The sequence below is a fragment of the Sarcophilus harrisii genome, chromosome 3, assembly GCF_902635505.1.
Source record: "Sarcophilus harrisii chromosome 3, mSarHar1.11, whole genome shotgun sequence".
NCBI lineage: Eukaryota > Metazoa > Chordata > Mammalia > Dasyuromorphia > Dasyuridae > Sarcophilus > Sarcophilus harrisii.
This window is the reverse complement of record NC_045428.1, coordinates 560,050,257-560,077,755: the sequence shown is the minus strand read 5'-3', so window position 1 is coordinate 560,077,755 and position 27,499 is coordinate 560,050,257. Positions and strand designations below refer to the sequence as shown.

General features: G+C 34.9%; 1 protein-coding gene across 1 annotated transcript in view; it reads left to right on the top strand.

The window, feature by feature from the left end:
• The window catches only part of KDM1A (lysine demethylase 1A), a 78,032-nt gene that overhangs the window by 27,466 nt on the left and 23,067 nt on the right, over positions 1–27,499 (top strand). The window contains 8 exon segments of the mRNA XM_031961535.1: positions 2,220–2,279; positions 7,690–7,823; positions 10,122–10,200; positions 14,364–14,456; positions 17,796–17,902; positions 20,042–20,123; positions 21,665–21,759; positions 26,506–26,517. Of these exon segments, the coding sequence (XP_031817395.1) occupies positions 2,220–2,279; positions 7,690–7,823; positions 10,122–10,200; positions 14,364–14,456; positions 17,796–17,902; positions 20,042–20,123; positions 21,665–21,759; positions 26,506–26,517 (662 nt within the window).

Genomic DNA, 27,499 nt, shown 5'->3' with positions numbered 1-27,499 from the left:
CTTTAATCAGAAGACAGGATTCCTTACTGCCTTTTAAATTTATGATTTTGTTATCTTCAGAACCAGAATTGAAACATCTTTCCTTTTTTTTCTTTTCCTTCAAACTTTTACTTGTTCATTTTCTGTTCATAACAACTAAATCAAGAGTAAAATATTCCTATTACTCTTAAGCACCACTGACCCATGGTGGAAAAAAATAATTGGTAAAGGACAGATCACAGACCCAGCAAACTAAAAAGAAGCTTCAATACATTTGGGATAGGTACTTAGGAAAATGATATAAAATTTCACTCATCTACTTTTTAAGTTAATAGGGATCATAAAACTTTAAAATATTATGGCTGACCAGAAAATAGACTTAATTTTCCCTTTAGTTAGTTAAAGAAAAGGGGAAGGGGAAAGCATAGAGATATAGGAAAAGAAAAGGCAAAAAGATAGGGAGAAACTCATCTGCTGGATATTCTAAGAAAGATCTTGGGAAATTTGGGAAATTATCCAAAAATTTTTGGACCTGTAGGAGCTGCCCAGCCTTGGTTTTCTGAGATACAAATGTTGTCTCATTTCAAGAGTTTGGGAGCTGTATGTGGAATGTCCGTACAAAAGTACATCAAATCTTAAATTTTTTTTGTTTTAATTGGTCTCTAACAGGGACTAAAAAGAACTAACTCAGCAAAAATAAATCTTTAAGAATAAGTTTCCTGTGAATTAATTTTACTTAATATTTAAATCAGATGTGTTATATAGGCACTATATTTTAAAGATGAACTTATAGCTTTATCTGCGTGAGGTGTTTTCGGTTACTAAATAACTTAACTTCATGCTCTTTTCAAGTGCCACAATGACTTTGAAATAGATTTTTGGTGCATTTCATTGCCATGGGCAAAGTTGTGTTAGGAATTATACAGTCAAAGAACTTGGAAGTCTTTAGGGCAAAAATGTGCACAAATCATTTAATAAGTAAAATCTCTCATTTTTAGAGACTTATACTATTTTTTTTCCCTCTCATCCTATTTTAATGGCACTGTCATGAAATTCTTATATCTAATTTAAGGTCTTTATTGTTGCAGATTAAGCCCATTACTTTTTATTTTATCATCACTGAAGGGATAACAGCTAGTCATCATCCTCTCTAAAAATCCTTTCTTTTACCTAAGGATGAAGATTTTTGAAATCTACTTGATGTGAAGGAGGTTCTATTTAATATTGAATAATCAATTCTATTTCCAACTTGGAACATTTCTTTTCCAATAACACATATCAAATAAAACAACCAAAATTTGGATCACTTGAGTGGCACTTCAATGTTTTTCAAACATTAAACTTGATTCTTTCAGTGTTATCCAGAGGGACAGAAGTTTAAGATAAAAGCTTTAAAACATCTCTTTTTTGGGGGGAGGGGGAATAGATTCTGGTATTAATTAAATAATCTACCTTAACTTTTCATTTGATCCTTTTGGTATGCTTGACCCCATCTCTTGAAGTTACTTGTTCTGCTTAGTCATCAGGCCAAATTCTCATCAAGACTTGTTTTCATAAACTGGTGCATGTTTCCACAGGATTCTAGCACTTATCCCCATAATGAATGAGATTAAACTTCTAGCTTTAATTTTCTGGCACATAATTCTACTGGGTGTGTTCTAAAGCATGGCAAGGTGATACTGACACACTTATAGCATCAAGTTTTTTGATCTGAACGTTTTATGCCCCATGGCCTCCGCTTTGAGTCATTTTGAAGAGAAGGGGAGAATCTTTCAGTCTTTTGCAGACTATTTTATACTGATTCTTTTTAGCTAGTTTTCATGGATTCTTGAGTTGATTGCTTTGGTTTGCAACGTAGGTCCCTAGAGCTCAGATAATACCCATTCTTTTAGTCTTATTACTGGCGTCTTTAAAGACAATTAACATCCTCTCCTGCCCCCAAATCCCCTCTCTGTTAAGTAAGACTGATTTACAAATATTTGGCATTAGAAATACTGTGTACTTTTGTACTCCTGCCTTTCCAACAAGAACCAAATGTGTAAAGTTGCCATTACATGGACCAGAATCTGGAAGACTACAATGTGATGCCCTGGACCATGATTCCAGAAGAAGGAACTTGCTGAATATGGGTTTACTAGTTGGTGATGAACTCCTGAATCACCAGCTACTAGGCCTTTATGTCCAGATATGAATTTAATTTATGGAGTAAGGTCCCTGAGTTCTCCTCTTTCCTTCCACAGGGCAAGCAGGAGGACTTCAAGACGACAATTCTGGAGGGTATGGAGACGGCCAAGCATCAGGTGAGGGTGGCATTTGATGCTTGCCACTTTGTAGCAAGAGCCGCCAAGTCAGGGATTGATGCTTGCAAGTGTGTATGCCTTTGAGTATTCAGATCTTAGCAAGAGCTACAAGAGAAACATACTGACCTACAGAGCAGGATGGGGGTCACATAGAATTACAGGAAAAAAGATAGAGTAGCTAAGACAAGAAATCCGCAGGCCGATCTCTCAACCCTCCACTATTCTTCATTGTTTTGAGGAGATTGTTGATCCTTCTTCCCCAGAACCTTTCCAGTAGTACTAAGCAATGCATCAAACTGACATGTTTAGGAGTCCTGGGACCTTTAAAAACAACAATAAGAACAAAAATTCCATAAACAGGAAAAATTGCAGGTTTGAAAATCCTTAACTTAGGAGAGAGATAGTCCAGTTTTTAGTTGGAGGTATAACTATGAAGTGTAGACTAATGACATCCCTCTGGAATTGGATGTTCATTTCATGGCATTAGGTACCCATACTAAATAAGTATCACATGACAAATACTTGCATTGTCTAAACATTTGCTTTTCGCTTGCTCAAAAATGGCTTCCAAAAAACTCAACCAGTAATTCTCCTCTTCCTTTCAGACCAAAGCAGTATGAGAGCCCTACTACCAGGGGAAAGTAGAGGCTTTAATTAAAATGTTTTCCCAAGGTGCCAGATCCATGAGTCTACAACCTGGAACAATTAACCTTTGCTGCATTGACCTGTTCAAGATAGCATCTCTAAAATTTGTCCTTTCCTTCCTGAGGCATTTTATTTATTCCAGATCCTGTTCATATGGATACTTCTACAGAATTTAGGGTATTTAAAATTTCAGAGCTCATCATTTGCTAGCTATTCACTCTGCTTTCAGGTTATTTATTAAATGTTATTTCATTTAAATGATTGGTGGGAGTTCATGTTTTGCTCTCTTGAATCGAAGATAAGTACACTTGAGGGATCTATGATTTTGTTGGTGTGGGTACTCCCTCCACTGGCACAGATGACAGCTATCTACAGCTCAGTAGGTGGTCTTCAAGAATTAACTTTACTGGAAAAATTCATCACCTTGTAGCCAGCCTGGTGATGCGCCTCTCCAAACTTAGTTGGGCTGGTCCTTGGACATCAAGCATACCATCTGTCATCCTGCCAATACTCGCAGCTTTTCTAGGATAATAGGACTTACTAAAACTTATCTGCTGCCTTAGGCTCTGAAAACCACAGGATACCTCCATGCTATGATGAGGCATCAGAGGAGGACTTTATGATGGAGAGTAGAGAAAAAGGCTCTTTTAGCAAGACAATTAGCACATGCCAGCTCTAAAATGTTGACTTGACCTTCAACTTCTTCATAGACTATGTCCCAAAGCTCTGAAGGTTGATAGTCATCCAACTTCTTGATTTTATCTTGTAGAAGTTAAAATACCTTTCATAAAGTCTGCATTGATGGCAAGTAGATCCACCAGAATCGTTAGTATTGAAAAGGTTCTAAATGAAATCTTCTTTGTGATGTTGGGAATCAGTAATGGTCCTTTGAGTCACTATCTTGAAAAGAAAATTAATGTTACTCCATTCATGAATATATTCATGAATATACACAATTTATAAAGTCAGACAAACCATAACATAACTTAGGAAAACTAAGGAATTTGATGCTACCGTTCCACTAGCATGAAAATATGAGTTTTCAGGGTTTTGCTTTAATGGAAGTGGTTGCTTTGAGTCATCCACTTTTCTTCTTTGGTCTCCCTTGTGTTCAAAGGCATGCCTGTGTGCAGTGGCTCCCCATTGTGGAAGGCATTGCTGCCAGTAGCCATGAGTTGTCTTCTACGTGAAGCTAACTAGTTCTTGAGAGGACCCCAGAAGCCCAGACCATCTCATTAGTACCCTGATCTTAGCCAGTTGAGCTCACTAAGTGGTCCAGAATATTGTTCAAAATGGCACTTGTAAATGAGCATCAAGTGATATAAAATACAGAATCGCTGATTTAGGGCAAGGAAAACTGAAGATTTTTGATATAACCCCTTGTTATTAGGCAAGTTAGTAACACCCTCATTTCCAGTTGAGGCAACTGAGGTTTAGAGAGAGGATCACACAACTAATAATCATGTTAGCTGGGTTCCAAATCTTCTGTCTTCTAATGCAGACCTTCTTGTAGATTAGTGAAAAGTAGAAATCATGCTTAGTCTAAATAGGAAAGATTCTAATACATATGAATAGTGGGGTTTTTTTGGAGGGGTGGTGGCCATTCTGAGGGCTAGTGTGGTCTGGTTATAGGTATATTTAAGTAAATGTCCTTCAGTTCTTGAATGGTTAAAATAGTTGCATTCAAATTTTTAATGCCACTGATGAGCTTATCTGCCTACAGTCTTTTATGGATAATCTGAATTTAAAATAATCTGAATCAGTTCTTTATGTTTTCACCCAAGAAAGACAAGACTACATTGCTTGTTTTTTCTTACTGCTTATTTATTGAAGATGCTACTTGCATCTTATCAGAATCTAGAAGGACAGGAGATTTGAGGGAGTAATAGAACTCATTTCTTTATTCCCACTTTTTTGGTTCAGCTACCTGCAAAAGCCATAATTATTCCTCTCACTATTTAATTACTTTTCCTAGTTGGAGTAGGTAAGAACTGGACAATGAAAGGGGCTTCATTTTCATGAGCTGAATCTCAGAGAGCTGGGATTGGGAAGAGCATAGAGCAATTGTTAGACTTCGTGGTTTTGTTAGGCATCATCCTTTTGCTTTAAATTCCCAGAATGCCAGATTCTATGTTACAATGTAAGTAAAAAAAAAAAAAAAAGCCAGGTGATATTACTTTACAAAGATCTTTGCCACTGCTTCCTTGTGATAAGATATTAGAGCTGGAGGGGACATCAAGTCCAATCTGCTTTTTTTTACTAAGGATAATTTGATAAGTGGCTAGGAGGCATAGTGGATGAAGATCAGGAAGACCTGAGGTTAAGTCCAGTCTCAGACATTTAGCTACAAGTCATTGACCTCTCTCAACCTCAGTTTCCTCACAGAGTTCTCATGAGGATTAAATGAGACACCATATATGACTCTTTTCAAATCTTAAGGTGCTATTAAACACTAGTTATATATTTATGATTATCATCATCTTAAAGACTTACATACATCCCAGGAAGTCTTTAATAAAGTACAAATGAGTTAGGTTGTCTGAAATGGTATATATTACCTCACTTTCAAGACATCCTGCAGAAGCATAGGCTAGATGTCTAGATGTCCAGTCACTTGATCTGGGTTTCTGGATTACATTCTTATTCTCTAATTACTGTTTGCTTTTCTACAAACCAAATTACAGGAAAGGAATGACTGAGCAGTGGTTTGTTAAGGTAATTTTGCATTTTGAAAATCAGTATTGCATTGTTTAATTGATGACAGTTCATTTGCAAAGCATTAGTATGTGCTCATTTAGTGCTGTGCAGAATGATAAAAATAGAGACAAATTTTGCCACAACTGATTTGTAACTTCTTCAGGCTATCTTTAATAAATGTTTTTTATTAAAGATATTTTGAAAGTAATTTATAACCAGGTATTAATTGTAAGGTAAATGGTGTGTTTTGTTTTTTAAGGGACCACCATTTGTTTTTCTATTATTCAGCCAGTCATAAGCATTTATTAAGCCCTTACTATATGAGGTATTGTGTTAATAAGAAGCACCACGGGTACAAAGAAAGGCAAAACCCAGTCTGTACCTTTCAAAAGTTTACTTTCTGATGTTCGCCTCAATTATATGGTGTATTTCACAGATATATTGGCAATTAAGAGAACTATTAGATTCTATCTGGTCCACTTTTCTGGGATGTTCTTGGAATGCTTTCTTTCATTACCTTATAGTACTAAAGCTCCATAATTTTCATTTTCTAAAGAATTTTGCTTTTAGTAAAGTATTTCCCCTTTGCTGTATTCAGCTTTTCTTTTTCTTTAATTTCCCCTTAATTCTCCAACTTATCTCTATGATTTGCACAGCTATCTCTACTATTCTTTTAGATTTGTATTTCCATTCTTACCTTAAGGAATGACTCTCTATGGTTCTTAATCATTTAGGCTGGTTGGACTATTGGGGATGTCCATTTTCATAATATGACACCCACATATGAACTAATAGTTAGTGGTCTGTTCAGTGCTGTGAAGAGAGGTCTTGTTTCCTTGGCTCCAAAATGGGGTGTTTCTGATTGTGCATCTTTGCTCTCGCTTGCATCTTAGTCCTCACATTGCATAATTGGGCTTGCTTGGCCTCTTTGTACCTTTATTGTTGCCATTGAATGTCTCTGTTGGATCCTCACCCTCTTCCCCCATATCCCAAGGTATTTTATCAGCATGTGTCCTAGCTAAATCTGTTATTCTTCCCCCCCTAAACTTGCTTGCTCCTTTTGAAACTATTGCTTCGGCTCCTTGATGTTTGCATATCAACTTGTGTTGCTTTGAACAATTGAAATAAGTCTTGTTTCACCTCTGAGCCTTTTGTTTCAGTGTCCTGTTTTGTCACCTGTACATAATTACTTTAATATCACTTTGCCTTTTGGCTAAGATTAAGTACATTTTCTAAAAATTTCATTTTTAAAAGCTTTGAAATCATTCTTAACTTTTATGTCAAATTACACTTTCAGCTTGCTTAAATTATTCAAGCATCTTCATGAAATAAATGTTTTCCTTGGATCTCTGGCTTACAGTCTGTAGTAGAGGAGAATTAGTATTTTGGCTGAAAATAGTAAATTCCTTGTTTGTTTTTTCTTCTGCTCTCTCTGTTGTAATACTCTGCTAAGCTTCTCACTCATTGCCTGGATTGACTTAGATGGGAGCTGATGGATGGCTCCTAGAATGATAGAAACCTAGAATGCTCTTTGTGTTCCACATTAGAAACTAACTGATCAGAAGGCATGTAATATTATAGCTGCTTATATTTTCACTACAGATTCTTTACCTGTTCTCTCCTTCTAAGTTAGTCTACTTTCCCTTTTTTCTGGTCCTTTCTCTTTGGAGTTTGCTTTTTACTGACATCATGAAGAAATTTATTTGAATGTTAGAAATTTGGCTTAAAATCCATGGACCTTGCTTTTTTTCCTCCTTTAGAGATAACTATTATACTTTTGTCCCACCTTTTTATAGTTTATCAAGTATTAGTCAAGAGAGTATATCTAAATATTTGTGTAATCTCAATTATATGTAAATAAATCTTAAAACAGTGCTATATTAATAAGAAAATTTTAAATTCTAAAGTTAGCAAGTTAGATTTTAAAAATTAAACAAAGCCATGTAGACTGCATCAGAGAGCTTTATTGAATTCTTTACCAAGAGAAAGGGCTTGAGAAGCAATCATTGTCTTCTTGCAATTGTCCACCTTTACCTGTTTTCTAGAACTCTCTTGCTCTGTTTGCTAGGTGTGGAGGGTGCAGCTTTCCAGAGCAGACTCCCTCATGATCGGATGACATCACAAGAAGCTGCCTGTTTCCCCGATATTATTAGTGGGCCACAGCAAACTCAGAAGGTTTTTCTGTTCATCAGGAATCGCACAGTAAGTTCTGAAATGTTTAATTAGAAAAGGGTAGAAGGCATCTCATACATATATATTTCTTTGATATCCAGGTTCAGGGGAAGAGAAGTGACATTTAGAACCTTCCCTGACTTGGTATTGGTTTAAAATTAGTCTCAAGTATTGTCGTTTGTGGTCACACAGTTAATATCTTAGAATTTAGTATTTAATCTCTTAGAATCCTAGTGTTTACTCCTGGGAGAAACTAAAGAACACTTATTTGTATAGATGAGAAAACTTAGATTCAGAGTGACTCCCTCAGAATCTTCTGGGATAGTATTTCTAATAGGCCTTTATCAATGTTCAGAATCCACTATTACAGGCAGTCATTCTGAAACTGCAGTTTGGTGGTGAGTTGCAGAATAATCATGTTGTAGCTTCATCTATTTGGTGAGTATGCCAATTTAGAGTTTTTTAAGTGACCTATGTCAGCAAAGAGATTACCTTTAACCCCTACTTTGACTATTAAGTATACAAACTCAATATCTCTTTGTGGCCTAAATGAGAACAGAAAGTAGTTGGCATGTGAGTGAATTACTTCTTTACTTTCTTCCTTTTCCCTAAATCTTCTACACTAACTATAGGAAGCATGGAATTCTCCACATTTGATAACATATTTGGGGAAAATGTTCTTTGTATTTTAAATTGAAAATGAAAAGAATGTTATAAATGGGTATCACATATACTTAAAATACTATAGGTATTTAGTGGGACTTTAACCATAAATCAATCATAACTTGTTTCTACAAACTTGAAAAGAGAATCTGGCATTATGAATAGTGTTGAAATAGGAGGTAAGACAACCTAGTTTCAGATGTCCTTTCTTGACATTTAAATAACTATATGATCAGGGAATTACATAACCTCAGTGAGGTTTAGACAGCTCACTCTGACTATTAATTACAGATTTTCTTTTTGAAATTTATTTCCTAGACTTGTAATTTTTTTTAAAACAAAATTTTACTGATAAACTTCTGTGCAGTTGGTAGTTGTGAAATTTTTGTATAAGTTCAATTGAACAGAATTTAGGGTGTAACCTCTGATAAGATTACATAACACAATGTCAGATGCTTCAGTTCCAGCAGCTCATTTTGAACCACTTCCCTTGATCTAAAACTTAGTCCATTCTACCTACCACTGACCTTCTGGCCTATCTTTTCGGTTTACTTTGTTCCCGTTCTATATAGGTGCTTCAGCCCTATCTGATTCTGCCTTCACTTAGTTGTTCAGACTCAAATTATTTTGTGTAACTTTAAAATTTGCAAGTTTCAGAGGGGCTTAAGTGAAAAAATGAATATTAGAGCAAGTTACTTTACTTTTAACCTTCAGTTTCCATATCCATAAGATGTGGATTAATGATACTACCTACTTTGTAAAGCATTTATATAGAAAATGACAAAGAAATGTGAGCTAGTGTTATTGTTATTTAGATATTTTAAAGTGTTAAGAGTAATATATGAGGTGATTATTTTTAGACTTTAGTCACCCCTATAAAACTTTGAGAGAAGATAAACCTGTTTACACAGGTTTTCTCTGGGAATTCAGGATATATTACTGCCCAAAATCTTGGCATGATAGGCCATTTATTAGAAGTACAGAGGCCTTTTTGTTGGGTGATAGCCATGATCTGCTTACATAGGTAACAGAAGGGCTTCCACAACTAAAACATTTTTTTTTTTGAAGTCATAATTTGAATTTATTTATTTTTATTTTTATTTTTATTTTTTTATTTAATAGCCTTTTATTTATAGGTTATATGCATGGGTAACTTTACAGCATTAACAATTGCCAAACCTCTTGTTCCACATTTTCACCTCTTACCCCCCACCCCCTCCCCTAGATGGCAGGATGACCAGTAGATGTTAAATACATTAAAATATAAATTAGATACACAATAAGTATACATGACCAAAACATTATTTTGCTGTATAAAAAGAATCAGACTCTGAAATATTGTACAATTAGCTTGTGAAGGAAATCAAAAATGCAGGTGGGCATAAATATAGGGATTGGGAATTTAATGTAATGGTTTTTAGTCATCTCCCAGAGTTCTTTCTCTGGGCGTAGCTGGTTCAGTTCATTACTGCTCCATTGGAAATGATTTGGTTGATCTCGTTGCTGAGGATGGCCAGGTCCATCAGAACTGGTCATCATGTAGTATTACAACTAAAACAATTAAGATAATAATTAAATAAACAAAATTTAAAGGATTTAAAATTTATGTGTTTGTTTTGTACATATTGCTGTTGTGAAAATTGTATTGTATTATTTTAAATGCAGTTGCAGTTGTGGTTGGATAATCCAAAAGTTCAATTGACGTTTGAGTCTACTCTCCAGCAATTAGAAGCACCTTATAACAGTAAGTAACCTAATTGACATAAATATGTATTATTGTTGAACTTGTTGGGTTCTGTTGAAAGCCACTGTTTGACCATAAGAATGACTGTGTATCAGATATACATTTTTTTTTTTTTTTAGGAGATAGTTATCCATCAATATGGCCTTAGACAACTTTTTTTTTTATACATTTTTTAATGTTTTGTTTTGTTTTCTTTTCAAAGCGAATCTCCATTTTCAAATCTCCATTTGATCACAAGAAAGAAGTTGTAGTGACTCTCTGTAATTGAAATCTTTTAGGACCCTCTTAGGAAAAAAAATTCTTTTTGATTCTCCTTAAGAAGACTCTCAGTTTAAGAATATCAAGAAAATTCCAAACATTTTTATCTTTGCTATTTTGTTTATGTTTTTCTGCTTCTGTTTAATATTGATGTTCTTTGTGCTGTATAACAAAGGACCCAGGAATTTTTTTAACATGAAGTCAGCATTTAGTTTATGTGTTTGAAGACATCTTGAAACGGGTATCGGTGTGATTCAGTGTTGAAAATTCTTGAGTCAGGAGTGGCATTTGGAGAAAAAGTGAGCATGGATAGCTTGTGCTTTTTGGGAAAAAGAGGTGGGAAAGTTCTATGAAGAATTCAGTAAAATTCTCCAAACTAATGTATATTTTAATATTTTGTGACTTCAGTACAAAGATAGGCATAGCAAAGAATGGCAAAAGATATGGTAGAATACATTAAGTGTAAAAAAAAAAAAAAAAGATAGGCCATATATATAAAGAGAATACCTGGATATTAGGAATATATTGATTTTTAAAAAAAAAAAGGTGATAGGTGATAGACATTAGTAGCGCTGTTGGTAGACATGCCAATCTCCAAGTAATCTGAGAGGGAAAAATTGATTGCCTCAACTTGTTAGAGCAAAGATTAATATCAGTATCAAAATAGAAGAAAGAATAAAAATGAAAAGATACATTGGATAATTGAGGCAACTTCAACATAGGACCCCTTTTTACATGCTGATGATGCCAAAAAATGGCAGATAATTCAAAAAACACATATTGACAAAGACTATTACCTTGTCCTAAGAAAATTTAATGTAAATTGATCACTACACCAAAGATATTAAAGGAGCCTAGAAATAACATCAGCCAGAAAAACATTTGATTACTTTGACAAACTTATCTACAGAGTAAGTAAAGATGGCAGCCAAGAGCAACACTTATTTAGACTATAATCTGAACTATACAGAAAAGAGAGGAATAGGTGAGGTTTATCAACATCACCTCATGAAATAGCCTGAGAAGTAGAGGGAAGAGATGAGTTTGTGGGAAATTTTATGAGAGCCCTAATTAGGGAGAATCATTCCAAGGGCGTTTAAAATGAAACTTGAAAGAAGACAAGAAAGGAGGGAAATGAAAAAGATCTGTAACAATTGTATCAAATTCAATGTAAAAAAAAAAAACATTTTAAACCATAAATTATAGTACAACCACTCTTGGAAGAGTCTCATGAAGAAATTAAAATAATAATAAAGAAAATGAAGTTGAGAAAAGCATTCAGACCAGAGCAAGTATGTATCCAGAAGATAATAGGAGAATTAGCACCGCCATATAACACACATGAATTCTGATCTCTAACAACTGGTGGATTATATGTGCAGATAGTGAAAGAATTCTTGATGAACGTCTGAGAAGGAAATAGGCAGATTTCTATGTAAATGATATTCTTCTTAAAGTTTAATTTTTACAATTAAATTTAGGCCTAGAGAGGTTCCATGAATGATCCAAGATTATACAGGGTTGTAAATATCAGAGTAAGGATTTGAATCTAGATTTTCTGATTCCAAATCTAGATGACTGTTCAGTGGGATAGTATCATGAATATTTTAAAATATCCATACATGATCCATTGAAGGAAAAAGAGAAATAGCATTGTGTAATTTTTATATAGGGAAATCTGGGAATAATGAGAAAACAGGGTGGAGAACTTCTGAGTAAAAATCCAGGAAGGTAGCAACAGAAGAAACATGAATATAAAGAGGAAATCGGTAACATAGCAAATAGATCATGAGCTAAGAGCAAAGGTATGATATGGTAATCATGGGGATTTCAGTTATCCAAACATATTCTCAGTGCTCTCTCATTCTCTCTCCTGCCTTTTCCCTCCCTTACTTTCCACCCTCCATCATCTTCCCTCTCTCCTCCTCCTTTTTTCCCCTTGTCTTTCTCTTTACTTTATCCACCCACCCCAGGACAGAATAGCTAATATTTTCTTGATTTCCTTTAATGATAAATTTATTCCTCAAAAGGTAGACGAACAAAAAAGGAAAAAACTTTATTCTGGATCTCCTCACTGACATAGAGAAACTAGTTATTGAGATAGCCATGGTAGGAAACTTGAGGGGCAGGGACCACTTCAGTATAGAATTTATGATAAAGAACTCCAGACATATTTTCTGACATGAGAGAGAGCAGACATGAAAAGATAATTTAGCATCCTATGGACCAGAATTTTCCATGGAAAGTCAACTGAGGAAGGATTTCAAGTTTATAAGAAGAAAATCCTGAAAAGCCAGAAAAACATTAATATTGTAGAAGAAAAGAAAGAGATTGATATGGATGAACAGAAAAGTCAGTAACTGGGGTTTTAAGAAGAAACAAAGACAGAGAACAAAGGAAGCAGATCAAGGCTTGGCACAGTCACCCTGAATGAGGCAAGACTAGCAAGGAAATGGGAAGGGTAACCAAAAAAGGTTTTTGAAGTTATATTGTAAAGAGGACAATCAGAGAAGTGATAAGACTACTGCTCAAGGTGAAAGAGACAATGTAACTAAAACTCATGATAAAAAGGAAGGGACTGCTCATTTCCAACTTTGCTTCTCTCTCTCTCTCTCTTTTTTTTTAAACCAGATGAAATACTATAGGTAAATCACTTTGCAAACTTTAAAGTGCTTTATCAGTGTCATTAACATCATTATTGCCAAGAATCATCCATCTTTGGCCTGTAAAGGACAGAAAAACAATGAGTAAATAGAAAATTTATACCCAAGATAAATAAACAAATCAGAGAGCTGCCTTTGAAGAATTCAGTTAATCGGGTTCAGATGAAGTACATTCCAGAGCAGTGAAAAAAACTGATAGGTTGAGTTAGCTTTTGATAGTGATCTTTGAAAGGCTGGAGAATGAAAGGTATCATAGGATTTTTAAGAGAAAGGCATATTCTCACTTTTCAGAAGAGAAAAAAGAGTAAGTCTTACCAATTAGAGGCCTTAATTAAGCTTTGAGTTTGATTCCTAGGAAAAAAGTGACCACTCCCCCTCCCCCAAGAATCAATATACCTTCATGGTGAACAGCAACAAACAGGTCATACCAGAGAGCCCTTATTTCTGTCTTTCTATTCTCCAAATGTACTTGGAGAACACTTTTGTCGAATTTTCTTAGATTTTAGCAAATGATATGATTTTGGAAACAAAATGTGACGTGTAAACATAATAGATTATTACTTTGCTGTAAGAAATTCACCCTGTGATCAGTCGGGAGAACAATGGGAAGATCTACTTTACTGGCTATAAAATAATCAGAGTCAAGAAAACAATGTACATATTAATTACAACAGTATAAATGGAAAGAAGAGCCACAAAATAAAAAAGGAATGTTGCAGAATTATTAAGAACAAGCATGGTTTGAAAAAAGAGATATGAAAGGATACCTCTACCCCTTTGCAGAGGTGGGAGGTTCAGAAATATTACATATTACACATATTTTCAGACATTTTCAGTGTATTGATCAATTGTGCTAATTTTTTCTCCTAACTTGTTTGGTGGAAGATTTTATAAAATACTAGTTAGTATATGAGATGACTTTCAGGGAAGGAAAAGATACTGGGGTAAATTATACTGATATAAAAAAAAGACATCAATAAAAATTTGCTTTTAAAAAAGGGGGATGGGGAACTTCCCAGTAATTAAAACTATCCAAAAGTGGAATGGACTGCCTCAAGTGGGAGATAATAGACTTCCCTTGTGGGAAATCTTCAAACAAAAGTTGGTGTGTTGTTGAGGGTATTCTTGTTCAAATATAAGTTGGACTTTGCTGTGCCTCTGAGATCCCTTCGAGTTAAGGTTTTGTAATTTTTGAATCAGGGAAGGCATGTAAATTTTATTTTTAACTTATTCTTTCTTTAGGTGATACTGTTCTTGTTCATAGAGTTCACAGTTATTTAGAACGTCATGGTCTTATCAACTTCGGCATCTACAAGAGAGTAAAACCCCTACCAGGTAAGAAACCAGCAAATTGCAATGAATTTGAATTATTAGTTGTTTAGACTATTTTGTTTACACACTAATTTTTTAATAATTGCTTTTTATTTTCAAAATATATGCAAAGATAGTTTTCAGCATTCATTCTCGTAACACCTTGTGGTTACATATTTTTCTCCCTCCCTTACCCCCATCCTCTTCTAGACAATAAGTAATCCAATATATGTTAAACATGTGCAATTTTTGTTTACATATTTCCACATTCTACACAAGAAAAATAGAACAAAAAGAAAAAATGAGAAAAAACACTAAGCAAGCCAACAGCAACAAAAAGGTTAAAATACTACATTGTGATCCATATTCATTCCCCATAGTTCTCTTTCTGGATGCAATGGTTCTCTCTGTCACAAGTCTATTCAAATTGGCATGAATCACCTCATTGTTGAAAAAGGCCAACCTTTCCCCTACTTATCTTTTAATTTTGTGAAAAACATTGGGGAAATTCTCAATTTATTTTGATTAAAAGCACATAAATTATCTTTGTACATCTAAGGCTTTTTTGCCCTTGCATGAATTTTAAATCCTTGCTGTCCAAGTTTCCAGTTTGATATATGTCATGATGATAATATTTTCCCAAACATAGGGAAATCAAGTTAAATTCAGAAGTTTTAGATGGAAATCAGTGTAAAGTATTTGTTTCAGATTTTGTGGCTAGTAAACTCTTGTCCTTTTTCCTGACCCTTTCTAATTTATACAGTTTTTACAATATTTGTCAGAGACCAACAGCTAAAGATTTTTGAGGGTAGAAATGATGTATTCAGTGTCCATGGAAGTGCTTGATGAAAAGCAAACCACATGATTTCTTGGTTATGCACACCAAGATGAAAGGAAATGCCACATGGAAATTCATATGTAATGCATTGTATATTACACAGTATTTTCACATCCATTTTCTCATGTGATGAAATGCTGTCAAAGCCAGTTAGTGGCTGTAGTATGAAGTGAAAACCTCTGGCTTCTGAGGTCAGACTTGGCCTCACATCTCAGTTTTCCTGGGCAAGGCTCCTCTTACCTCTCTGAGCTTTAGTTTCTTTATCTGTGAAAGGACGTGAGAAGCTACCCACCTCACAGGTTAGAGTTTGGAAAGTGCTTTAAATTGTAAAGCACTGTAGATCTGTGAACCATTTACTCATCCCAATTACATTATTGTAGGAAAACATATTTCTAAAACTTTGTGTTAGGCTCTAAAAATTCCAGAGTCAAGAAAAGAAACACGACAGCTGCTATTACTGTTGGATCATTTATGAAAGTAATACACCATCCTTTTAAAGAAACAGGTGCCAAAGAACTTAAAAAGGATCTTAGGTATTCTAATATCAATAATATTATTAAACAGTATAGTACAAGAAAAACTCCTTCATAGTGGAGGTTCACTACTAAAGGGAAGGGAAGGGAAGGAAAGAAATCTTAAAATGGAAATGACTATAACATAAAAATAAAATGTCAGTAATTTTTTTAACCCTTTAGAAGAGAGATTCACGGCTTTTTTATTTTATTAGAGACAACAAATGTTTCTGACTTTGGGGAGCCAAAGATAGATATAGGAATTAAAGATAGTTTAATAGAAATTTTCAGAAAGATAAACATAGTTAGAAGTAGAACTATGTATAATATGAGGCAGCACCATTTACTTCAATGGTTCCAGCCTCTGGGGAGTGAATTTTTTTTTTTAATCATTGTGATATTTTGCATTCATTATAATACTTTGGAGTTCATTTTGAGCCTCTCCTTTGTAGTATGTACAGAGGGAAAGTTTCATCCAAAGTACACGTGTGTGTGTGTGTGTGTGTGTGTGTGCGCGGCACGTGTGTGTGCATGCACCCATGAACTAAAGTTATAAAGGCCAATAGGAAAAATGCTTAAGTACATGTAAACTATATGAAGAGTTACCTATAAAGCATGTATATAAATATATGCTTTGTGTGTGTATGTGTTGTCTCTTCTAAAGGATTTAAAAAAAAAAAAGATTTTATTGATGTCATTTCTTTTCATATCATTCTCATTTCCAAATGTAATTTCTTCCCATCTCCTTAGTATTGAAACCTATTTCTGAAGTTTTTCATCTCGTATATTAAAGCTTTATCAATGTTAACGTGCCTAATATAGTTTTTGTTTTTTAAAAGAATGATCCAACAATAATAACAACTATCATTTTGTTTCATTTTTTGACTGTGAACTCCCCAAATTTCACAGTTGCCTTGTGGTTGATTTAAAACTCACAAAATTGTCTAAAACAATGATATATACATGAGCACTTTACCAGAAATCTTTCCTGTCTTTGTGACTGGATGATGGGAAAAAATGTTTTACATGTGGCTAATCCTGTTTTCCTATTGACTTTGTTTGTCTCTTCTGTTAATTAAAATAATAAGAGTACAATACCTTTTTGGAAGTTCCCTCAAGCTAAAGCCACCATTTCCATTGAGAGAGTATAAAAACCTCAACAGCTGAGGGAAATGGGATTCCAGCTCTGGCATGGCCGGAGCCCTGCTGCTGTTTGCTCCTCTCAGGGCATTACTTATCAAATCTGAGGCAAAGCCCTAGGGCTCCCTTCCAGGCTTAAGATTCTATGATATAATATTAGCAACATTTGTCACAAAATAGGCACAGTTGTGCATTATTTTATATTTGAAGCAATAATTTAATGGACTGCCCCATGGGAGATCAAAGGGATTTAACCTGAATTGATTTCCAGCAAAATACATCTCTCCCTTCTCCAGTTCTAGCATACTTTGTCTCAGACTCTGTTCCCTGTTAGACTCTGTTAGAATTAATGTTTTAGGGACATCTATTTGAACTTTTAACAAGCTTGAGAACACTATTATCAGATGAGGAGAACTGGGGGAAAAAAAACACCCTGACAAGGTCAATAATCGGTTAATGTGAATCTCAACACCAGAATTAAAGATTTTGTGGGTTTATAAGTTCCAAGTAACTGCAGCTGCTTTTTGGTATATTTAAAGCATTCACTGAGTATTTTGAAAATAGTTGTTTTTTAACAGTTGATAGTTTTAGTGTTGGAAGAGACTTCAGAAATCATTGATTTGGATCCCCTTTATTTTATAAGGAAATGGCCCCAAAGAGGATATGAGACTTTGTCACATATGGCAAGTGGGTGAGCCAGGCTTAAACACCCAGACCTATGGCTACAATTCTGATTCTCTTTGTATCCCTCTTAATGTGGCATTTTAAGCTCTTATAGATTATAACAATAAAAGAAACTTCATTTGATGTGACATTTTTAAACTTAGAAAAGTAACATTTGTTCTAATTTTCATTTAATGTTTTTCTTTATAGCTAAAAAAACGGGAAAAGTTATTATTATTGGTTCAGGAGTCTCAGGCTTGGCAGCAGCTCGCCAATTACAGAGTTTTGGAATGGATGTCACACTTCTGGAAGCCCGAGTAAGAATTTTGGTTTGATTCATAACCAATAGGAAACTGGGTATTATCATTAAATTTTTTTTTCAATTGTAAAAATCTCTAACATTTTTTAAAATTTTGAATTTCAAATTCTCTCCCTCCTTTCTCTTCTCAATTAAGAAGTATTTCTGTATTAGTCATCTTGTGAAAGAAAATAACAAACAAGAAAAATAAAGTAAAAAAAAGTGCTTCGATCTATATTAATTCCATCAGTTATTTCTCAGGAAGTGAGTAGCATTTTTGAAGCCTTTCCAAACTGTCTCAGATCATTGTATTGTTGAGAAAGTTAAATCATTCACAGTTGTTCATTGTACGGTATTGCTTTTGCTGTGTATAGTGCTCTCCAGGCTCTGCTCACTTTATTTTGCATCCATTAATATAAATCTTTGCAGGTTTTTCTGAAATCTGCCTGCTCATCATTTCTCATAGCACAGTAGTATTCTGTCACAGTCATATATGAAAATGGGTTTAACCATTCCACAATTAGCATCCTCTTAATTTTCATTTCTTGCCACCACTAAAAGAGCTGCTAAAATATTTTTGTACATATAAATCTTTTTTTTTTTTTTTTTTAATCTTTTTGGGATACACAGCAATGGTACTAAGAGTGTATGCACAATATTATAACTTTCAAGACATAGTTCTTTTTATGTTACTTTCTAAAATGGTTAGATTAATTCACAATATCACCAACAGTGCTGCAGTGTCCCAGTTTTCCATATCCCCTTCAGCATTTATCATTCTCCTTTTCTGTCCTATTAGCTAATTTGGTAAGTGTGGGGTGGTTCCTTAGAATTTTAATATGTACTTCTGTAATCAGTAGTGATTTAGAGCATTGTTTCATAAGATTGTAGATAACTTTGATTTCTTTTGAAAACTGACTGGTTTCATCGCTTTTGATCATTTATCAACTGGGGAATGATGTGTATTTTTTATAAATTTGACTTGGTTCTCTCTGTGTTTGAGAAATGAGGCCTTAAAAGGAGAAACTTGCCATGAAAATCTTTTCACTTATGATTTCTCTCTTTCTCTCCTCCCCCTCTCCCTCTCCCTCTTCTCTCTTTTTCTTCCTTTCCTCATCCCAACCTGGCCCTACTCAAAAATGTTTTTCTTCTCACTACTACCTTCTCAAATCTACCCTGTCCACCTTGTGTCTTTTATCCTTCCCTGCCCTACTTCCCTATAGTTAACATAGATTTCTTTATCCTCTTATTCTGTCTTTGAGCCAATTCTGATGGGAGTAAGGTTTAAGTGGTGTCTACCATACCCATCCTGCTGTCATTCTCCCTCCATTGTATAAATTCTTTCATACTTTTATGTGAGATAATTTATCTCATTCTGCCTTTCCTTTCTAGTGCATCCCTCTTATTTTATATTATCCCTCTATTCCTTAATTTAATTTTTTTATATTATTCCATAGTCAATTTATACTCATGGCCTATGTCTATGTATACTCCTTCTAACTATCCTGATACTCATAAAATTGTTAGGAGTTACAGGTAAATCTTTCCATGTAAGAATGTAAACAGTTTAACCTGATTGAATCCCTTTTGATTTCACTTTCCTGTTTATCTTTTTATGCTTCTCTTCCATCTTGTATTTGAAAGTCAGATTTTTTTTATTTTTATTCAGCACTAGTCTTTTCATCAGGAGTGCTTAGAAAGCCTCTGTTTCATTAAATTTTTTCCCCTGAAGGATTATCCCCTAGTTTACTGGATAGGTGATTATTGGTTGTGATCCTAATTTCTTTTGCTCTCCAGACTGTTATTTCAAGCCCTTCACTTCATCAATAGAGAAACTGCTAAATTGTGTGTTAACCTGTGGCTTCATGATATTTAAATTAATTTTTTTCTGGCTGCTTTATAAAATCCCGTAAGAAGATAGCCTCTTATATTACACCTTGCTTGCAAACAAAATAGAAACTAAGGCCTGATGAAATTTAACTAATTAATTTTTGTATTTAGTGCCCTTTTATTTTATTTCATAAAGATTACTAACAATACATCTTATTCAGTATCATAGAGATGGGGATCTAATATGATGGGGAAGTAAAGGAGAGAGCAAGAGTACAAAAGTACACATTTCCATTGCTTATTTTGTGATTTAATTCTTGAAAACCAGGATCGTGTGGGTGGAAGAGTAGCTACCTTTCGCAAAGGAAATTATGTAGCTGATCTTGGAGCCATGGTGGTAACAGGTCTTGGTGAGTAAGTCTTTTTAAATTGTATTCAGTATAATTTGTTTTGCTAAATATAATGAGATAAATTTGAAACATCTATATATACAATTAGTTTTCATGTTTTCACTTACAGAGTAAATGCTTATAAATGTATAAAGAGAACTGATGAAACATGGCTTATTTTTCTCCTTTTTATGTTTTAAAGCATTTAAACATTTTCTCCACATTCACATCAACATGAAAGTATCACATGGAATCTACTGATAATTCTGAAATTTATTTTTGCCCCTCTTTAATATAAAGCATTGAAAGCTGGAAGAAACTGGGGTTATCTAATCCAGCCTTTAAGTTATTCTGGGATTTTCCTTGTAAACAGGAATTTTTAACCTGGGATTCGTAACTATATTTCAATATAGGTGTTTTCCTTTGTGATTCTGTGTATTTTGTTTTTGCATTTAAAAACATAATTCTGAAAAATGGCCTTTAGGCTTCGTCAGACAAAGGGGACCATGACAAAACAAAAGTGAAGAACTCCTGTTCTGTAGCTTTTCAGATAGCAGGAAGATAGCTGGAGAACATCTGGCACTAGGAAACTCAGGACTTCTTTAGGGATCCACTCCCATTTTAGAAAAGACTTTGTTATGTCAGGACAAAAATCTGCAATCCTAAAATTGGAATACACCAATTCAGATTCTGTTGCCTAGAACTGTGAAAGGCCTAATCCATCTTGTATATATTAGATTCTCAGATGCGTGAAGACAATTATGGTTTCTTAGTCTTCTTTTCTTCAGAATAAACACCCCCAGTTCCATCAACTCAAGTCCTATGACATAATTTATCAGCCCCTCACCATCCTGATCTCCTTTCTGCACATGCTATTTCAAGTTTGACAGTATCCCTTTTTAGTGCTGAGTGTTTATTCAGTAGAGAATTTTAGGATTATTACCTCACTTGCTAGAGCCACTGGGTTGCTAATAATGCAGTCCAATCATGCTGCCAATAATACATTTTAATGTTGCACTAACTTTTTGGTCTCCTCATCATGCTTTGGACTCATGTCTGACTTGTAATCAGCTCTTCCCTTAGCCACACTTACCAGACCATGTACTAAGATAATTATTTTTTAATGTAAGTGCAAGACATTTGACATTTATTACCTCTTTCTTAGATTTCATATTATTAGCTTTGTTCCATGGTTCCAGCTTGTAAAAAAGTTGGGGAGGGGGGTGTTGTTTGGTTGATTGGATTTTTTTGTTTGGTTGGTTTTGGGGGAGTGTTTGTTTTATTTTGGGTTGGGTTTTTGTTGTTGGTTTTTTATTAGTTTGTGTTTGGGGGGGGGAGTGGGTTGTGGTGTTTTTTTTTTTTTGTTTGTTTTGTTTTGTTTTTGCATTTTGTCATCTTGTGCTCTGGATCTTTGTAGTTGATCTTGTGTTCTTATTAGATGCTTTTACTTATTGTCAGACACTGTATTTAATTGTAATCAGGCCTGGTGTAGTGGATGAGGAATCTCTTTTACTGTTCTTTCTGTGGATGTGCCAGACTTAACTGGTGAAGTTCTTTTCCAGGAGGGAATCCAATGGCTGTGGTCAGCAAACAAGTAAATATGGAACTGGCCAAGATCAAGCAAAAATGCCCACTTTATGAAGCCAATGGACAAGCTGTAAGTCAAGAACAAACAGAACTTTTCAGAATGACTTTCATTCCATTGGAAAATTATTCAAGGAAATATTATTGGTGGTGGAACTTTTTTACTTTTCAAAAAAAAAAAACATGAAGTATAAAGAAGTATCTTATTCCCATTTTCTGGGATATGATAGACTTCTTATTTAGGTTATATCATAATAGAAATATGTTTGGGTATATCTTATACACATAGACATACACACACATGTGGTTATGGTATAATATCCTGAATCTCGGGTACTTAATAGTGTTTCACAACTGTAACCCCCCAAGTCTTAGGGCTCTGCCACTTCCTTTCTTCCTCTCCCCCTCCCCCCTCGGAGGCCTCCTAGTATACTTCTCAGCCTCTTTTTCTTATGACTATATTTTGGGATTCATAATTATATTTTGGATGGAATAGGAGCCAAGTAATGCATGTAGGTAGATTTACAAAGCAATACTTGCCTATCTCAAGCCCACTAAATATTTATTGAGACCTCAGTCTTAACTGTAGTATTTGTCTAATGTAAATGTGTACTGGTTGCCTAAAAATAAATGACAAGTGCTGTCTTATCGTTTTCATTTGCTCATAGCATTCTTTCAAGCCTAATTTCCTTTATGATCTAGTCCAGTTTGTCAGTGCTTATTTGTATATATGTCAGAAATTAATGCTCATTGTTGTGTTCTTGGTTCTTTTCTTCCCTTCTTTCTCAGTCTCCATTATAGGATAATAAACCATTTTCTGTCTTCTGTCTATAGCTTTATTCCAAGGTACCACCTTGGACCCTCTTCTTTTATCCCACATTATTCTCTCTTGTGATTTCATTGGCTTCTATATATTCAACTGTCATCTCTGTACAAGTGATTCAATATATACTTTTTATCTCGTTCTGGTTCTACATCCCTAAATGGCTGTGCCATAAGTAACTCAGATTCTGTATATCCCAAATGTACCAATTGTTTTACCATCTAAACCTGCTCTTCTTAACTTTGTTTTTTTTTTTTGGTGGGAACACCACCATCTTATAATTACTTAGGTTCACAATCTCAGTCTTGCTTATTTCTACATTCCCACCTACCTCTTCAGTCATCTACAACTACCTGGTTCAAGTTTTCATCATATCTTGGGTGCTGGGATATTATAATAGCATTGGTTTGTCTGCCTCTAGTCTTTCTCTTCTCCATAAACAGATATTTGTGAAACACAGAATTAATGAGGTCATTCCATTCCCTGCTTCAGTAGGGGATCTCAGTAGTTCCCGGTGCCTCTAGAATCACATATTGAACTCCCTTAAGTGTGGTTCCAGCTTGCCTTCTGAGACTGCTTATATATGATTCTTCCTCATTCACAGTGTGCTTCAGACAGACTGGGGCCATAGCAGACATTTCCTCTACCATACTAGGCTTAACATAGGCTCTCACTTTTCTACTTTGTGGAACCCCGAATTTCCTGAAAGGTTCCAGCTCAACTGCTACTCCTCTAAGACCTTTCTTAATTCCTTCATTTCATAAGCAGAGTCAGAAGAAATCTTGGAGTCTGTCTAGTCCAGCTTCCTCATTGTACTGATGAGAAAATTGAAGCTTAGAGAAGTTATAGATGACCTGATCAATCACACTATTGCTAAGTAACAGAGTCAGTATTCACATCCAGGATTTTCCCCTCAAAATCTGTTGTTTTTTCCTTGTTGATTTTGGTGATCCCATACAAATAAATTCATATAGATATAGTAGCCTATGTGACCATTTTATTTTCCCCACCATCTCTGCCTTCTTCCCTACCTTTCATCAATGGAATGTCATCTCTTCAAGGGTATTTATTAAGTGCCCATATGTGCCAGGCACTATGCTAAGATCTAGGGATACACATAATAATAAAAACCATCCCTGCCCTCATTATAGTTTAAGGAAGAAGACAGTGTATAAAAAGAAGCTGTGAAATGTAAGACAGGAAAGGGAACTCAGGGGGCAAAGGTACCTGAGACCGGACCATGATAAAGACCTCCAAAAACACTGTAGTTGGTGGGGAAATAGGAAGAAGACTTCTTTAAATAGAAGCTTTGGAATCCATGTTCCTGCCCTACAATCAGAAGAGAGAGATCCTAATGAGATGTGAGAATCAGGCAGATTCAGTCTTGCAGCATAATGAAATTTCCCAGTAATGAGTTTGCTGCATGAAAGAAAGCATGATGGATAGGCCCAGAGAAATCTAGAAGCAGCATAGTCAGTGGGAAATTGGGGCCCACCAGATTTGGTGCATAGTGGGCTGTTAGCACATGTTTGAAGATTGCCTGCAGATGGCAACCCATTGCTGCTCCTCTTCTGTTCACCTGTGCCCAGTGGGCATAGTCTCATCTTGGTGCATGGAAATTGCCTTCCCTTCATCCTTGCTAGCACTGGACATGATAGCTGCTTTCCATTTTAGTACTAGTAGACCTTATAGCTATGCTGGCCTGTCAGAAGCTCCCTCTGAATCTTCTTCTTTTTGTTAATTTTTTATCATTTTGTCTAGAGTGCAATGTGGTGAATTCCAACACTCATTCAACTTTACTAACAGATTTCATTTAATAAGCTAATGTGTGCAATAATAAGTATAATATTAATAATTAGCATTTATATAGTGCTTTTAAGTTTTGCAAAACACTTTACATATCTTATCTCATTTGATCCTTACAACCTCTCTGCAAGGTAGATTCTATTATCACTATTATATGTAGCACTGAAAGTGCTTCTTAACTGGGGGTTTTCCAATCTGGGAAAGAATTGTGTGCTATCTTAAGTATAATTCTATAGAATGACCTTTTCAGAGGTAAAAAGGCAAATAAAATAGATTCCTTTTCCTCGGTTTTTCCATCATTTTAACCTAATCTATAATAAGAGCAAGGCTTTCTCAGGCTTGTGGACTGGACCTGACAGTTAACTTATACTTAGTTCTTAAGCAAAGTATCAAGACATATATAATTGTGAGATTAATATGTCTTTAGAATTCATTAACTGTAACATTCTTCAGGCCACAAAATGGGATCTTATTAAGGAAAGTATATGTCTGAGAGAGAAATAGAGGGAAAAGACAAGATAGATGGGAGAAAGGAAGGAGAAGAGAGGATATAGAGAAAAAATAAAGAAAAAGAGAGAATGAGACAGAAACAGACAAAACAAAGAGACACAAGGAGAAGTAGAAAGAAAGAGAATGTATGTGTGATGGTTGGTTACTTAGTGGCTCATTGTGTTTTTCATTCTTCCAATGGACCTGTCTCAATAGTATTTTATTCAATCAACATGATGATGAGCCAATAAAGTATCTATATACTATCCTTGTTGCTAATTTCATGGTAGAGCAAGTTGTCAGTAAGATTTGATCTTACTCCTCTATTCATTGTCCACAGTGTTAAATATGGTACTATGGTTCAATCAAGTAGATAGGAAAATTTACGGTGTTAGAGCTGTTGCTTAAATGAATTCTCATACTTAATCTTCAAGATCATTTAATTAGCCTCTGGTAAGTGTTGTAGCCAGAACTTCATTTTTAAACTATTTTTGAAATGTTACTTTGAGAATCTCTAAGTGTCATTTATGTTGTGATACCTTTTTTAAGATAATAGTTTGAAAATCAGGAATTGTCCTTAAAAATGAAGATCATGTAGGTTTTGCTTTAATCAAGCATTTGCTAAGAATTTTACTGTGTCAAACGTTTCTACTTTTGAAGATTGCCTATTTACAATGAACATTTCATGTGAAATTATAAAAATGATACAAGTTCTCACAAGTTATTGAGGGAAAAGGAATAAATTATTCTGTATTGACTCCTTGAGTTCTAGTCCTAGAGAGGGAATGGACCTTTGGAGAGATTTAGTTAAAGAGTAATTGTTTAGTCTGGGGTTAGTAGTCTCTGAAGTTCTTTTCACTGTCAGCTCATTCCTAAATAGATGTTCTCCTACCTTAGAAATTGATCTAAGATGGGAGAAATAGGAATCTACATGTCCTAAAAGAAAACACTATCCAAGATACCATCTGTCCATTTAATGTTCTTTCAAAATTATGTTCTCAATAGAACCAGTTCTTTTATTTATTATTTAAATCTTCCTTAAAATTTAATTTAGCACTTAAAGCCTTTTTGAGGATACCTTTTCCCATCCATTTCCCTTTTATTCCTTTAGATTGCTGGATGTGGCAGAGATTAGTGGGTCCTGATTTCGTGAATGATATTGTTTGTGCCATTTTCTCAAAGCTTTAATAAACCACATGTTTATATTGGTATATTAGAGATGCAGACATGTCATCCTATAGTGTTTATTCCAATGGGGCAGCAATCTTTTTGGTCTGTCATCTGCTTTTTTTTCCCCCCATTATTCCTTAATATATTGTTTTATTTAGTCCTGCATTGTTCTTACTCTTTAGTGCTTCTTGCCTCCCACCCTTACCTTTCCTTCCTTAATTTTAAGACTGCCTTCCTTTTTGGCCATTTCTTTGTCTTGACTTCTCCCCTCCCTCCTTTTTCCTTTTTTGTTTTTCTTTTCCATTTTCTTTTTTTCTTTTTAGTGTATATACATATATTTATATATATATATAATGTACACCTTATTTCCCTGGTGGTTGTTCACAGCTTTTGCGGCTAACAGACTGCTTCTGTCTTGCTGTGTGTTTTTTAAACTTGTTAATTTTACTGCTGATGTACAAAACTAAACTTGACGTGGCTGTTGGGCTGTTATTTACAGTTTATTTCTCTCTCTGCTGCAATGGTTAAAAGGACACTGTCAAGGTATTTTTTTTCATAATTTTTTTCAAATCATTTTCCTCACTGTTTATAATAACCCATTAGAAGCTTGAAATTTCAATCTGTTTCCCTCCCAGAGTTCCTCCTCATCCCACATTCACGCTGGTTTGTTGTTGTAGGGCTGCTCCTGAGTGTCGGGCTAGTACTATTTGAGTTTTTGTTATTGAGCGCATGTAAGCGTCAACTTTTTTTTTGATGGTGGGGAGACATAAGGAGAAAGTATAATGAATTACACAAACTTAGCAATCACTTGAAGGGGAGAAAAAAAAAAAAAGAGGGTAAATTTGGTCCCATTAACCTTGACAGTGTCCCTTTAAATATTTCTCAACCACAAACCCTCGAGCCCAGTTATTGATCCTGAGTGCTGCAAGACTTTTTCAGTATCACTTGTCCCATGTGACTGCCATCCCAACTGCAAAGATTAAAGCTTGTCTAAAGCAACATTTCATCCAGTTTGTACTGGAAGAGCTTTAATCGCTACTGTTTGCATATCTTTGTATTGAAAATGCCTCATTTTTTGAGGCATTTGAGGATGTAGCCTTTCTGTTTCTGTCACCACATCATCTTTTTGATAAGGATTTCACATTCCCAGCAAAAATGTTACAAGTGAATGAGGTTTCCTTCTTTAAGAGGAAGCAATAACAAGCCATGGAAACTTGACCACTCAGGTACCACTTGGTCTTTGAAAACCACAATTCCTGATGCAAGGTCCTGGAATGTTAGCTTTTTCATGATGCTGAGTGATTCCATTGAAACACCTTGGGGACAAACTCTCTGCCTAAGGAGATTTCTCCTTGAAAAGTTTTCACAAGCTTAGCTAGCATGCACGGAAATATCGGGTGGCACTTTGCAGGATCTCTATAGGAACTGAAGCAGGAAGTTATTTCAGTGTTAGTATGAGGCTGTGCTCCACTTACTTAATACCATGATAATAGAATAGGATATGGATAATTCAAGTCAAAAATCA